The sequence below is a fragment of the Gymnoscopelus microlampas genome (genome assembly GCF_963454915.1).
Source record: "Gymnoscopelus microlampas genome assembly, chromosome: 4".
Lineage (NCBI taxonomy): Eukaryota > Metazoa > Chordata > Actinopteri > Myctophiformes > Myctophidae > Gymnoscopelus > Gymnoscopelus microlampas.
In genome coordinates this window covers 23,290,074-23,304,427 of record NC_139941.1, presented here as the reverse complement: position 1 = coordinate 23,304,427, position 14,354 = coordinate 23,290,074, and the positions used below count along the sequence as shown (strand labels likewise).

Sequence of the window (14,354 nt, the reverse complement as noted above, 5' to 3'; positions counted from 1 at the left end):
GGTTTTTGGGGGGACAATTTACCGAAACTTTCGTTTCGGTACAAAGAAAATCGTTTCGGTAAAAAGAAAATTTACTAAGTCCAGAGCTCGATGAATGTTAGGGACGAAAAAAAAAGTCACTACAAAGTACTACCAATCAACTCTAAATTGCCTGAAACGTACTCCTAACAGGTTTTTGGGGGGACAATTTACCGAAACTTTCGTTTCGGTAAAAAGAAAATCGTTTCGGTAAAAAGAGAATTTACTAAGTCCAGAGCTCGATGAATGTTAGGGACGAAAAAAAAAGTCACTACAAAGTACTACCATTCAACTCTAAATTGCCTGAAACGTACTCCTAACAGGTTTTTGGGGGGACAATTTACCGAAACTTTCGTTTCGGTAAAAAGAAAATCGTTTCGGTAAAAAGAAAATTTACTAAGTCCAGAGCTCGATGAATGTTAGGGACGAAAAAAAAAGTCACTACAAAGTACTACCATTTAACTCTAAATTGCCTGAAACGTACTCCTAACAGGTTTTTGGGGGGACAATTTACCAAAAGAAAATCGTTTCGGTAAAAAGAAAATTTACTAAGTCCAGAGCTCGATGAATGTTAGGGACGAAAAAAAAAGTCACTTCAAAGTACTACCATTCAACTCTAAATTGCCTGAAACGTACTCCTAACAGGTTTTTGGGGGGACAATTTACCGAAACTTTCGTTTCGGTACAAAGAAAATCGTTTCGGTAAAAAGAAAATTTACTAAGTCCAGAGCTCGATGAATGTTAGGGACGAAAAAAAAAGTCACTACAAAGTACTACCAATCAACTCTAAATTGCCTGAAACGTAATCCTAACAGGTTTTTGGGGGGACGATTTACCGAAACTTTCATTTCGGTAAAAAGAAAATCGTTTCGGTAAAAAGAAAATGTACTAAGTCCAGAGCTCGATGAATGTTAGGGACGAAAAAAAAAGTCACTACAAAGTACTACCATTCAACTCTAAATTGCCTGAAACGTACTCCTAACAGGTTTTTGGGGGGACAATTTACCGAAACTTTCGTTTCGGTACAAAGAAAATCGTTTCGGTAAAAAGAAAATTTACTAAGTCCAGAGCTCGATGAATGTTAGGGACGAAAAAAAAAGTCACTACAAAGTACTACCAATCAACTCTAAATTGCCTGAAACGTACTCCTAACAGGTTTTTGGGGGGACAATTTACCGAAACTTTCGTTTCGGTAAAAAGAAAATCGTTTCGGTAAAAAGAGAATTTACTAAGTCCAGAGCTCGATGAATGTTAGGGACGAAAAAAAAAGTCACTACAAAGTACTACCATTCAACTCTAAATTGCCTGAAACGTACTCCTAACAGGTTTTTGGGGGGACAATTTACCGAAACTTTCGTTTCGGTACAAAGAAAATCGTTTCGGTAAAAAGAAAATTTACTAAGTCCAGAGCTCGATGAATGTTAGGGACGAAAAAAAAAGTCACTACAAAGTACTACCAATCAACTCTAAATTGCCTGAAACGTACTCCTAACAGGTTTTTGGGGGGACAATTTACCGAAACTTTCGTTTCGGTAAAAAGAAAATCGTTTCGGTAAAAAGAGAATTTACTAAGTCCAGAGCTCGATGAATGTTAGGGACGGAAAAAAAAGTCACTACAAAGTACTACCATTCAACTCTAAATTGCCTGAAACGTACTCCTAACAGGTTTTTGGGGGGACAATTTAATCGGTAATAAGAAAATCGTTTCGGTAAAAAGAAAATTTACTAAGTCCAGAGCTCGATGAATGTTAGGGACGAAAAAAAAAGTCACTACAAAGTACTACCAATCAACTCTAAATTGCCTGAAACGTAATCCTAACAGGTTTTTGGGGGGACGATTTACCGAAACTTTCATTTCGGTAAAAAGAAAATCGTTTCGGTAAAAAGAAAATGTACTAAGTCCAGAGCTCGATGAATGTTAGGGACGAAAAAAAAAGTCACTACAAAGTACTACCATTCAACTCTAAATTGCCTGAAACGTACTCCTAACAGGTTTTTGGGGGGACAATTTACCGAAACTTTCGTTTCGGTAAAAAGAAAATCGTTTCGGTAAAAAGAAAATTTACTAAGTCCAGAGCTCGATGAATGTTAGGGACGAAAAAAAAAGTCACTACAAAGTACTACCATTTAACTCTAAATTGCCTGAAACGTACTCCTAACAGGTTTTTGGGGGGACAATTTACCGAAACTTTCGTCTCGGTAAAAAGAAAATCGTTTCGGTAAAAAGAAAATTTACTAAGTCCAGAGCTCGATGAATGTTAGGGACGAAAAAAAAGTCACTACAAAGTACTACAATTCAACTCTATATTGCAGCAGCAAACAGGAAACCCTAAGTCATCACTACAAAACAAAAGGTACACAATTGTAAATTAAAACTAGAACTAAGAATATATATTTCTAAAATATGTAAAGAAACACAACTGTATTGTAAAAACACCAAGTATAACCAAGAAACAAGGAACACACCAAGAAAACACAACAGAGAGACAGAACACGACACGGATCATGACAACTGCTTTCAAGGCCTTGAGAGCACCAGGCCCAGGTGCTCAAGATCCCCAGATGATTAGCTTAATGTGCACTATATCGTTTTCTTACTCAACAGTAAACAAACCAACATATAGTATAAGTGTATACAGGGTATCATCTACACATTTCTAAAGTGACAATTTAATAGAGCATTACTATGTCAAAAGTAACCAACAAACTATAATATAAAAATGGTCAAACATTGGCCAAATTGCCAATATTACCAACGAAAGAGGCAAACATTGTGAAAATAGCCAATCTGCAATGTTGTCATTAGGCTATTTTCACAATATTTATCTGTGGAACCGAGTCAAACTAAATGTAATACCTCAACTCTTAAAATTCCAAGTGCTTGTGATCTTGGTTGCATCTTCAATGCCAGTGTGGCTCAAACGTTAAATCAGGGGTTAAAAGTTTAAGGGCCCTAATTCTCAAAGGTGGGTTAAAGGTAGGGTAAGTGATTTTCTTTGGTTAAAATAAGTGTTAAATAGCTCTATATTCTGATAGTACTCATTGCTATAGAGTGTTTGTTCATTATTAGGAGTCTCCTTGTCTCTCCAGCTCTTTATTAAACAGAAAATGCATTTTCGTTTCAGTTTCAGTTTCATTTCCAATTGTATCCAACCAGGACAGAGAACTCAATCAGGATACAGATTAAACAACTGAAATTGGAAGTGATGACACTAAGAAATGAGCAGACAAAATTGGAACTGGAAAACTATACAAATTAAGCTTAGAAATTGTACTTTCTCCTGATTGGCTGAGATTTTGACACCTACCAAAAAATGTATTTTCTGTTTATTAAAGAGCTGGAGAGACAGGGAGACTCCTGTTACTGAACAAACACTCTATAGCAATGATTACAATCAGAATATAGTATTTTAACCTTTTAACAAAATACTTTTTGTTTTAACCAAAAAATATCACTTACCCTACCTACAGTACAAGCTCACAATGCATCGCGATGCAACGCATTGTGAGCTTGTAAATCTGCTATTTTCAAAAGATTTTTTTACATTTTTTAAAAGTTGTGAAATGGGACATTCTGCATAATCAGCACTTTCTACTTCTGGTACTTTAAATACATTTTGATACCAATACTTTTGTACTATTACTCAAGTCAATTTTTAATTCCTGACTTGTACTTTTAAGAGTATTTCTATATTGCAGTATTAATACGTCTGTATGTTTTAAAAAACACTAAACCAATGAAACGTATTTACAAGAGCTTGTGACTAAATAAATAATAACTACATCGGTCCCATTGGAACAGACGTTATTCTTTCCATTTCCTGAAAAGTAACTGTTTTGGACATAGAAGATTTTTTCCACCCGATAGCACCCAAATATACTATGCCGAGACGTGCGAGTCACAATGGAGGACGAATTCAAACCCTGGGTTCTCGCACTCACAAGAAGCGTATGGACTGTGCACCCTTAATGGTCCATTTTTACACTAAATTTTCAATTCAATTCAAAGAGGCGTCATTGGCATGAGAAAACATACGTTTACATTGCCAAAGCTAAATGGAACAATACAATCAAAACAAAATAATGTACTGTATGTACAATTGAAAGGGAATGAAAATAATTTGTAAACAGAGCTGTGTTACATTGCAATTCTCACAGTAAAATGTGACTCTACACTCTCAGAGGTAAATCAACACTGAGGGTTTTACTTTATAGCCTTCTCAACACAAAAAACGAAGTATTTACTTTAGGTTGACTTTTGAATTGAAATGCAATTTTTCTCACAGGTCTGGAGTACGTATGAAGTGATGGATTGATTAATGATGAAACGCTGCTGACTGCTGAAATATGTTTGTTTGTGCCATGTAAGAAATACAGGAAGACACATTGTCTGAACACTGACAATGCTGCTTTCTCTTCCTCAATATGGAGCACTTTGCACACAGAAATGTATGGAGTAGAATTTTTACATGAAGTTCACCATGTCATCAGTGCCCATACCCTAGGTGGGGTTGGCGAAAGGGCCTTTCTGTGTGGAGTTCTCCCCGTGTCCCCTAGGGTAGGTACCCTCACAATAATCCTGGTCTCTATACTGCCTCCCCCTGGTCAGCCAGGGCGCCTGATGGAGGGGAAAGGAACTGGTTGGAATAACGTGTTCCTTCCATGCGCTATGTCCTACCGGGGAAACTCCCCCCTGTCAGGTGATAAGAAGCGGCTTGCTAGCTCCTCATGCATTGAAAGGAGGCATGAGCTCAGTTCTGGGCTCTCGCTAGGCTGGCAGAGGGAGAGTAGCGCCCAGGATCACATAGGCAATTGGCCTATGTTTAGGCCAATTGGCCAATTTAGGCAAACATTTTGGAATGAAAAATAATAATAAATGCAGAAATAAAATCTGCTAATTTATCTCTGCCAGGCTGAAAGAAGAGGTAATTGTTTTCACCCGTGTGTTCTCTATACCAACATAGAGAATAGTGGGGAGGTAGTGTTGGTCTCATTGGTGAGGTTTGTAAAGATCGCTACGTCCGTCTCTTCCACATAAAGGCGCGCACCTACAGTATGACACGCATAGGACACAGACACAAGAGGAGAGAGAGAGACACACACACTCACTCACACACACACACAAACACACACAAAGACTGCGCTCCTATGACCCGCGCATGTGCACACGCACGGGAGAGATGCTGTTCAGCTAAAGCCCACGTCTGATTAACACCACCATACTAAATGTGACAACATACCCAGCGCTGCAGCGCAAATATAATGTGCACGCATGCGTGCATGCGCACTGGACACAGCGAGACAGCGGGAGGGAGAGAGATGCAATTTGGTATTACTGTGTCAGACAGTGTTAGTGTTATTATGACGGCGTGCTGCCTGGTGGAAGATTTGTGCTCCAATGAGCACACCTTTCTAGTTGGATCAGTGGATTATGGGTGAAGAAATGTCCTGTATTATTATGGGCAAAACCATCCAGTCCGTCCAAAATGTGCGCACAATTCATAAACAGGAACACAGGCATACTGTACATCGGTGGTTCTCAAAGTGGGGTCTGGGGACCCCCAGGGTTAAATAATTGTAACCACTTTAACCTTTTATACTTTGGCCATTCAAAAATAGCAGATATACAAGCTCATAGTATGTGTACTTTATATGTATGTGTAGTCTACAGTGTTGTCTGCCTGAACACCAATGGGTTGTGTTAGGAGCTGCAGCTCTTGTTTCTTTTTCCACAACTGAAAAATATCCGGATAAATAATTAATCATATGAAAATCACCAGCAATTTGGCGCTTTAGCCGTGTTTGGGCTTACAAAAAAAAACACACAAAAAAAAAACGATTAACTGGTTTGGATTTAGTCATTGATATTTTGGACATTGACTGGGCTCAGATTTTCAGGCCCAAGGCATGCTTGAATGTACAAATGTACCTGTCTGCAAGCACATGAGGTTCTGAGGTATTGTGCGTGTGTGTGTGCATGTGTGTGCGTGTGTGTGTGCGCGTGTGTGTGTGTGCGCGCGTGTGTGTGCGCGTGTGTGTGCGTGTGTGTGTGTGCGTGTGTGTGTGTGTGTGTGTGTGCGTGTGTGTGTGTGTGCATGTCCCACCTGTTGCTGATACATTCTTTAAGCTCTGTGGTCCAGGAGCTAACCTGCTGGTCATTGTCAGTCTCAAATATTAGACTACCTGGATAGTGATTAACCTGGAGGGGAACAAAGACACGTTCAACATTAGCATACACAAAATAACAGTGTTCTAACCTGACCTTACCATAGTCCTATAGCACATCTTGAAACTTAGCATCAAGACAAAACGGTTATTTACACTCACAACATGTTATACAAGTTAAACCCACACTTAAACCGCCACACCTACAACATGTAAGTTAAATATAATGAGTGGAGTGGAGATCAAAGGGAGGTTGAGGTCTCGTATGTTTGCAGTACAACATTTTAACCCATTAAGACCGGGAAAAGCATCTGTGTCATTTTAGATTTCTTTAGCTATTCAAAAATAGCAGATACTGTATACAAGCTCATAGTGTGGCACAGAGTGCCGCGCTATGAGCTTCCTAAGGAAGCCTTAGCTTCCTAAGGCTTCCTAAGGTGCTTCCTAAGGTGCTTCCCTGTCTTCTATGGTGTTTCCCTGTCTCTATGGTGTTTCCCTGTCTTCTATGGTGTTTCCCTGTCTTCTATGGTGTTTCCCTGTCTCTATGGTGTTTCCCTGTCTTCTATGGTGTTTCCCTGTCTCTATGGTGCTTCCCTGTCTTCTATGGTGTTTCCCTGTCTCTATGGTGTTTCCCTGTCTTCTATGGTGTTTCCCTGTCTTCTATGGTGTTTCCCTGTCTTCTATGGTGTTTCCCTGTCTTCTATGGTGTTTCCCTGTCTTCTATGGTGTTTCCCTGTCTCTATGGTGTTTCCCTGTCTTCTATGGTGTTTCCCTGTCTCTATGGTGTTTCCCTGTCTTCTATGGTGTTTCCCTGTCTTCTATGGTGTTTCCCTGTCTTCTATGGTGTTTCCCTGTCTCTATGGTGTTTCCCTGTCTCTATGGTGTTTCCCTGTCTTCTATGGTGTTTCCCTGTCTTCTATGGTGTTTCCCTGTCTTCTATGGTGTTTCCCTGTCTTCTATGGTGTTTCCCTGTCTCTATGGTGTTTCCCTGTCTCTATGGTGTTTCCCTGTCTTCTATGGTGTTTCCCTGTCTCTATGGTGTTTCCCTGTCTTCTATGGTGTTTCCCTGTCTCTATGGTGTTTCCCTGTCTTCTATGGTGTTTCCCTGTCTTCTATGGTGTTTCCCTGTCTTCTATGGTGCTTCCCAGTCATCTATGGTGCTTCCTATGGTGCTGCCCTGTCTTCTATGGTCCTTCTTTTATTATTTAACTTTACCTTTAATTGAATTATGGCTATACCATTGAATTAGTATAGCCATAACTGATGATCTCATAATTTAAATATTTTGTGAAAGCACCAATAGTCATCCCCACAATATCGATATTGAGGTATTTGGTAAAAAATATTGTGATATATTTGTCCATATCACCCGACCTTATGATCTTTGTTCCAAATTACAGTCTACAGACAAGTTGGTTGCATTATAAAAAAAGAATTCTCAGAAAAAGACCAAGTCAAGCGATACTGGATGATAGCATAATGTATCATCTAGGACGCATTTCCTCCTCCCCTATAGAAATGCAATGCAAACCATTAACTTCCTCTCTCTGGTTCAGTATAGAGGGTTCATCAAAGTTTCATGGTAGTAAACAATTCAGTGGTGTAATGTGGAACCAATAAAAGTAAAATGCTAGCGTATGCTAGCTCACATGCAGTGCCTGCTTTCTTTTCATGTTTGTTTCTACTGAAACGGACCAGCTGGTTGCAGGAGAAATATCTCAGTTCCGAATGTGGATCTCACAGTACAGAGCAAAATCCAAAGAGTAAATTGTTACACTCTCAGAGTTAAAGGAGTAGTTCACCCAAAAAATGACACATTTCCTATCGATAACTCACCCCATGGAGACTTGAATTCATGGATATTTCTTTGTTTTTGTCGCATTCCTAAGCCAATAATTTGATGACCATCAGCAGTTCCGGTAGGAGACACAAAGTAGACTCTTACCTACCGGAACCACTGCTGGTCATAAAATTATTGGTTTAGGAATGTGACAAAAACAAAACAATATCTCCATGGGGGTCACTTTTCAATGGAAAAAAATACATTTTGGGGGTGAACTATCCCTTTAAATAACTTTTTTCATATTGTCAATGAATGGTGTAAATGTTTTTTTTTTTTACATTTCATGTCACGATTGTTGTGGCCAACGATAATAACAATTATCGTCCTAACACTAGTTTGTGTGTGTGTGTACCTTTAAAACAAACGTGTTGATGTTGTCTGGCATTTCCAGACGATTGCAGCGTCGAACCTCCTGGATGTCAGAACACCGAGCTGTCAGTTTGGGACTGGAGGCCTGCAACATGCGCACACACGCACACGCACACACACACACACACACACACACACACACACACACACACACACACACACACACACACACACACACACACACGTTAAAATTAACATTCGGACAGAAGCACACACAGAATACAACTAACGGAAATAACATGGGGGATGGGGGACGAACGTGACTCATAACATTGTTCCGGAAGAAAAGAAAGGAATGAATGAAGAGATAAAAAAGACACGGAAGAATGAAAGAGAGCGGGCGAGAGAGCAGATCCTATCCTGTGTCATTAAGTGTCTTTGTGTCCAACAGGTGTGCTCTGTACACTGTACACCCCCCCACCCCCATGCTGTCTACACCCTCCACACCACATCCTTACATGTCTGGGCTTTTCTCATGCTTTTGTTTTTGTTTAGTTTTTTTACCACATGTACCCAGTGGTGGAAAAAGTACTCAAATGTTTTACTTAACCCATTAAGACCTGAGGCCGCTTCTAAAAAAAAATCTAAATCCTAATATTTTTTCGGAAAAAAATATAAAAAAATAATTTTCACGATTTTTCAAAAATAGCAGATCTACAAGCTCATAGCGCGGCACTCGGTGCCGCGCTATGAGCTTGTATATCTGCTATTTTTGAATAGCCAAAGAAATCTAAAGTGACACAGATGCGTTCCAGGTATTAATGGGTTAAGTAAAAGTATCATCACTGCAATGTAGAAGTTCTCTGTTACAAGTGAAAGTCCGGAATTCAAAATGTGCTTGAGTAAAAGTTCAAAAGTATTGGTATCAAAATGTACTTAACGTACCAAAAGTAAAAGTATTATAATGTTTGAAAATAGCAGATCTACAAGCTCACAGCGATGCGACGCGTTTTGAGCTTGTAGATCGTCTATTTTCAAATAGCCTAGGAATAGAATAGGGCTAAAGTGGTTAATGTAAGTTTTATAATTTAATAATTTGTATATGCAAAGTAACAAGTAACTAAAGTTTTCAAATAATTGTAGTGCAGTAAAAGTACAATATTTGCCTCTGAGATGTAGTGGAGTAGAAGTAAAAGTATAGACATTTGGAAATAAATAGTAAGTATAGACAATTGGTAAAAGTACCTACAAATGTTACTTAAGTACATTACTTGAATAAATGTACTTAGTTACTTTGCACCACTGATTCTGGGTATGTCATAATAGGAAAAAATAGACAATCCCATGGCAAAAATAGACATTTGGTGAAAATGCACAAACATTTGGTGAAAATAGACAAACTGAAAACAGCTGATCTAAGTTCACGATGCGTTGTGAGACATTATAGACTGACAACAACAACTTACATAGGGTTTTAAGTGGTTAAGGCGCTTAAACCACGTCAGACGGGTTTTGACATATTGTGCTTCAAAATGCTCATGTTCTACATAAATAGAAAACAATGATCTTCAAGAAAAGAAAATAGGTATTTATTCGACTTCATTACATTTGTGTAGTAATTAGAAAATAGTCACGCAAAAAGTGCAAAAACGTTGTAGTGGTTTTGATTTATGCATTTAGACATGTAGGCAATGTTTTACTGAGAATACAATTAAAGGTTTCATAAAATTGATTTAAAAATGAATTAAAAACAATGGCATATTAGTAACTGATAGAATAATCGCTAAGAAAAGGATCGATTGCTAGAGCCCTAGAATTGTCCCCTTGTTTCTTCTATTCACTATGACCAGTGGATGTACTGACCACGGGAGACCACTGGACCTAATTTAGCCATTTACATGAATAAACGTGGATGTGGGTTATTTTTTCTCCCCCGCTCCATGTCTCCAGTGACCACAGCTCCAAACTCAAAGGAGAGGGACTCCAGATGGCCCACCGCAAGCCTGAGAAGCGACTGAATGTGTGCCCATGGCTGTGTGAAGTAAACTGTATGCATCTGTGTGTGTGCAAGTATCTTTGCACACCCGTCTGACAGTGTGTGTGTGTGTGTGTGTGTGTGTGTGTGTGTGTGTGTGTGTGTGTGTGTGTGTGTGTGTGTGTGTGTGTGTGTGTGTGTGTGTGTGTGTGTGTGTCCACGTGTGTCCGCCCGGGCTTATTAGCTTCTCTGCTGAGCTCTGCCCTGAATGTCTCCTGCTCAGGGGTGGCTTGTCTGTGTGTGAATGTGTGTCAACATTATTGTGTGCGCAGTCAAATTCATACTGTTAAAATATGCCTCTATGTGTGTACTGTATAATATGTCTATATGCTCGGCGGACCCGTTTTTATGGGTAAATATCCTGCTGTTGTTTTTTTTACCATTCCTACTGTACAAACAATAAAAATACGAATACAAAAAACTATTTTAAGTTAAGTTTGGATCCTGGGGAGAAAAGTGCTGTCTCCCCAGGATCTCAAGCTGAACAGATTTGGGAGCCATTGCTCTATACTGGCGATACCAAAGCTTCCCTTTAGAAAGGAGAGTGGGAGCTTTGATTGGAAGTGCCCCGGGGCGCGACCCCGGGGGAGGACTAGCGATGAATGGGGAAAATGCTAAGCGAGACATGTAGGTCATTCTGCTGGCTCATACCATGTACAATGTTGTGCATCGTAATCTGGCTCATGATGATCGTTGTCGCTTTGCCTCTCATTCTCCTATTCTTATTCCCGTCATTGCATCTGATGCATACGAACACAGCAAAAAGACCATGGTATAATGTCAGATTTATGTCATACCTGTCCGCAGGTACGCATGTGTGCAAACAAAGACAGACACACACACACACACACACACACACACACACACACACACACACACACACACACACACACACACACACACACACACACACACACACACACACACACACACACACACACACACACACACGCCCATGGTGGGTTGCTCAGCCATGTGCACTGGGCCTTGGTATGGTGGGTCAGAGGTCATATGAGGAATGAAGCCATGTTAGAATGACAGTCAGCTACTTTTATTGAGAGCTGATGACTACGGTCTGTGCGTGCGTGCGTGCGTCTGTGTGTGTCTGACATAGTGGACAAGAGAGAAAGAAAGAAACAGATCGCTTATTTGGCACAGCTGTGCTTTGAACCCCTTAAAATTACTTTTTTGATTCATCGAATAATTTAGTTTTTTGTTTAATATTTCTATTTTAAAAAATTGTTGCAAAAGAAATCAAATAGATTTTTTTATAATTGACTAAATCAATTAGTCTGATTAACCACTTACGCCCTATTTTATACTTAATTGTACAACAGTGTTAGTTTGTTCGATTAACTGTTGCACAGTCTAGTACATCTCAACAAGTTACGGTAGGATCAACAGTCACTCCTATGGGACATATTGCATGCAGGAGGAGCAGGAAGAAGAGAGTGGGATGGAGCAGCGGGAAGCGGGCAAAGGGAGCGAGAGGAAGCGTCTGAGACAGTGGAAGACAAGAGAGAGAGAGAGAGAGAGAGGGAGGGATGGAGAGCAGAAGAAAGAGCAGGGAGGTGGATTCCAGGGAGCTTTGTGTGCCGGATGAGTATGAGTCTATGTGACAGTGTGCGAGTCCCAGGAATGTCTGTGTTAATCCTGGGCACACACATTTACAAAAAGCCTCGGACACGTGCACGCGCACGCACACACACGCACACGCACACGCACACGCACACGCACACGCACACGCACACGCACACACACACACACACACACACACACACACACACACAGGCATCAAAAGAATATATTACCCCCCCCCATTTCCTGACTTTGCCCATCTCATGAGTGCACTCCATAACTGTACAGTTCCTCTGCCGTCACCACAATGCCTAATAATATTAATGAGCGGCTCAGTGAGCCAGAGATGAGAGCAACATGACTCATTTGGAGAGTTGTAAAAGAATGAAAAACCGACAGGAGGAATTAACACGACATGTTGCCACATCCGCAAAGTCGGAGTCGCTCCGAGATGTTTTTGAGCGCATTCTGAGAAATCTTTCATAGGATCGTAGGATTCAGGCAGTGGTGGAAAGTAACGAAGTACATTTACTTAAGTACTGCACTTAAGTACAATTTTGAGGTATTTGTACTTTACTTGAGTATTTCCAATTTCCAATAATTTTACTTCTACTCCACTACATCTCAGAGGCAAATGTTGTACTTTTACTCCACTACAATTATTTGAAAACTTTAGTTACTTTAGTTATCTAGTTACTTTTCAGATATAAATTATGACCACTGTAGCCCTATTTTATACCTAGGCTATTTGAAAATAGCCGATCTACAAGCTCACAACGCGTCGCATCGCGACGCGTTGTGAGCTTGTAGATCTGCTATTTTCAAATATTTAGTACTTTTACTTTTGGTACTTTAAGTACATTTTGATGCCAATACTTTTGTACTTTTACTCAAGTAAATTTTGAATTTTGGACTTTTACTTGTAACAGAGTATTTTTATATTGCAGTATTGGTACTTTTACTTAAGTAAAGAATTTGAGTACTTTTTCCACCACTGGATTCAGGGCACATCAATAAAAATGGTTTAAAGGACCACACCGACGTCAATACATGTCTTTGTTCATTCACAGCTTTGGCCGTTATATCTTACATAAACATAGATAGTTTTTCCATTAATGGCTTTATTTTTCAATTTAGCATACGTTTACATTTTCAGAGTTACAGAGTTATTAAAACATTACCAAACTCAACCAATGAATTGAGTAAACGCTGGCCAAACTTCACGGCATGTTCGGTTATAAAGTCATGACATTAAAATGTCTATCTTTTCCCCAGGGTCTACAGTATTTTCTGCTACAGTAGATGTGTCAAAATCAATCTGCACTTTAAAATGCAATGATAAGTTCCAAGTCTCTGCAAGTTGATTTTCATACCATGCAGAAATGAAAGGAACCCAATGGCTTCCTTGGAAATCAAACAACCCACGGTATGCTTTGGGAAATGGTTGGCAGTAATGTCAAGTATACCGTGAGTCATAGTCAAGTGGCTCAACATGCCAGACCACCCTTTAAGATCATTTTAGGATTGTCTTACATAAGGGAGAAAGAGAGAGAGAGAGAGAGAGAGGGGCAGTGAGTGCGGCTACGTGCACACTACCCCGCCGGGGCACGCCAGGCTCATCGCTGAGGATATGAGAGGTATCTGACTCATTGAGAGGAATTCGTTATGAGCGACTGAATGAGTTTCTGACTAAGAAGCGTCTTGGAGGAACCATATGTGTGGTACGCGTCTGTGTGGGAAAAAAACAAAAAAAACAAGCAACAGATGTCTGACTGCTTGAGCAACAACATGACAGGCCATATGTCTGTGAAACTGCCTTGTACTCCATTCTGTAAATATCCACTAAAAGTCCATCCCGCTCACATGTGCGAGCACACACACATTTGCGCACGCAAAAGAAAATGGTGCTTTTCTCTTTGTGCCCCTGTATCCCATCTTTGAGCATCAAATGAATGAATAAATAAATAGTCCTAGACCTGTAAATGTTTTTATTAACCCATTAAGACCTGAGGCCGATTCTACAAAATGTCTTCTAAATCCTAACCGTTTTTTTTTAAACTGTTAGGTGTTACCGCGGACCCCCATCTCAAAATATGTTGTTCCAGGGACCCCCCAGAAGCAAAGATTTGAGTTAACAAATGTTAGCTTTAAAAATAAATATATTCAAAGATGTGCACACATTAAAAAAAAATAGCAGATCTACAAGCTCGTAGCGCTGCACTCGGTGCCGCGCTATGAGCTTGTATATCTGCTATTTTTGAATAGCCAAAGAAATCTAAAATGACACAGATGCGTTCCCGGTCTTAATGGGTTAAACTAGGGTTAGGCAATGGTGTGTGATTATTAATGTTTCTTGATACCAATGTTTTTCTGTGGTATGTGTATGAGTAGGCATGTGCATCTGTG

The 14,354-nt window shown here is 39.8% G+C and overlaps 1 protein-coding gene across 1 annotated transcript in view; it reads right to left on the bottom strand.

Annotated features, from left to right (window-relative positions):
• sh2b3 (SH2B adaptor protein 3) overlaps positions 1 to 14,354 on the bottom strand; it is a 79,319-nt gene that overhangs the window by 19,627 nt on the left and 45,338 nt on the right. The window contains exons 3-4 of the mRNA XM_084054964.1: positions 8,379 to 8,480; positions 6,123 to 6,217 (exon numbers count right to left, since the gene is read on the bottom strand). Of these exons, the coding sequence (XP_083911090.1) occupies positions 6,123 to 6,217; positions 8,379 to 8,480 (197 nt within the window). The remainder of the gene's footprint in view (positions 1 to 6,122; positions 6,218 to 8,378; positions 8,481 to 14,354) is intronic.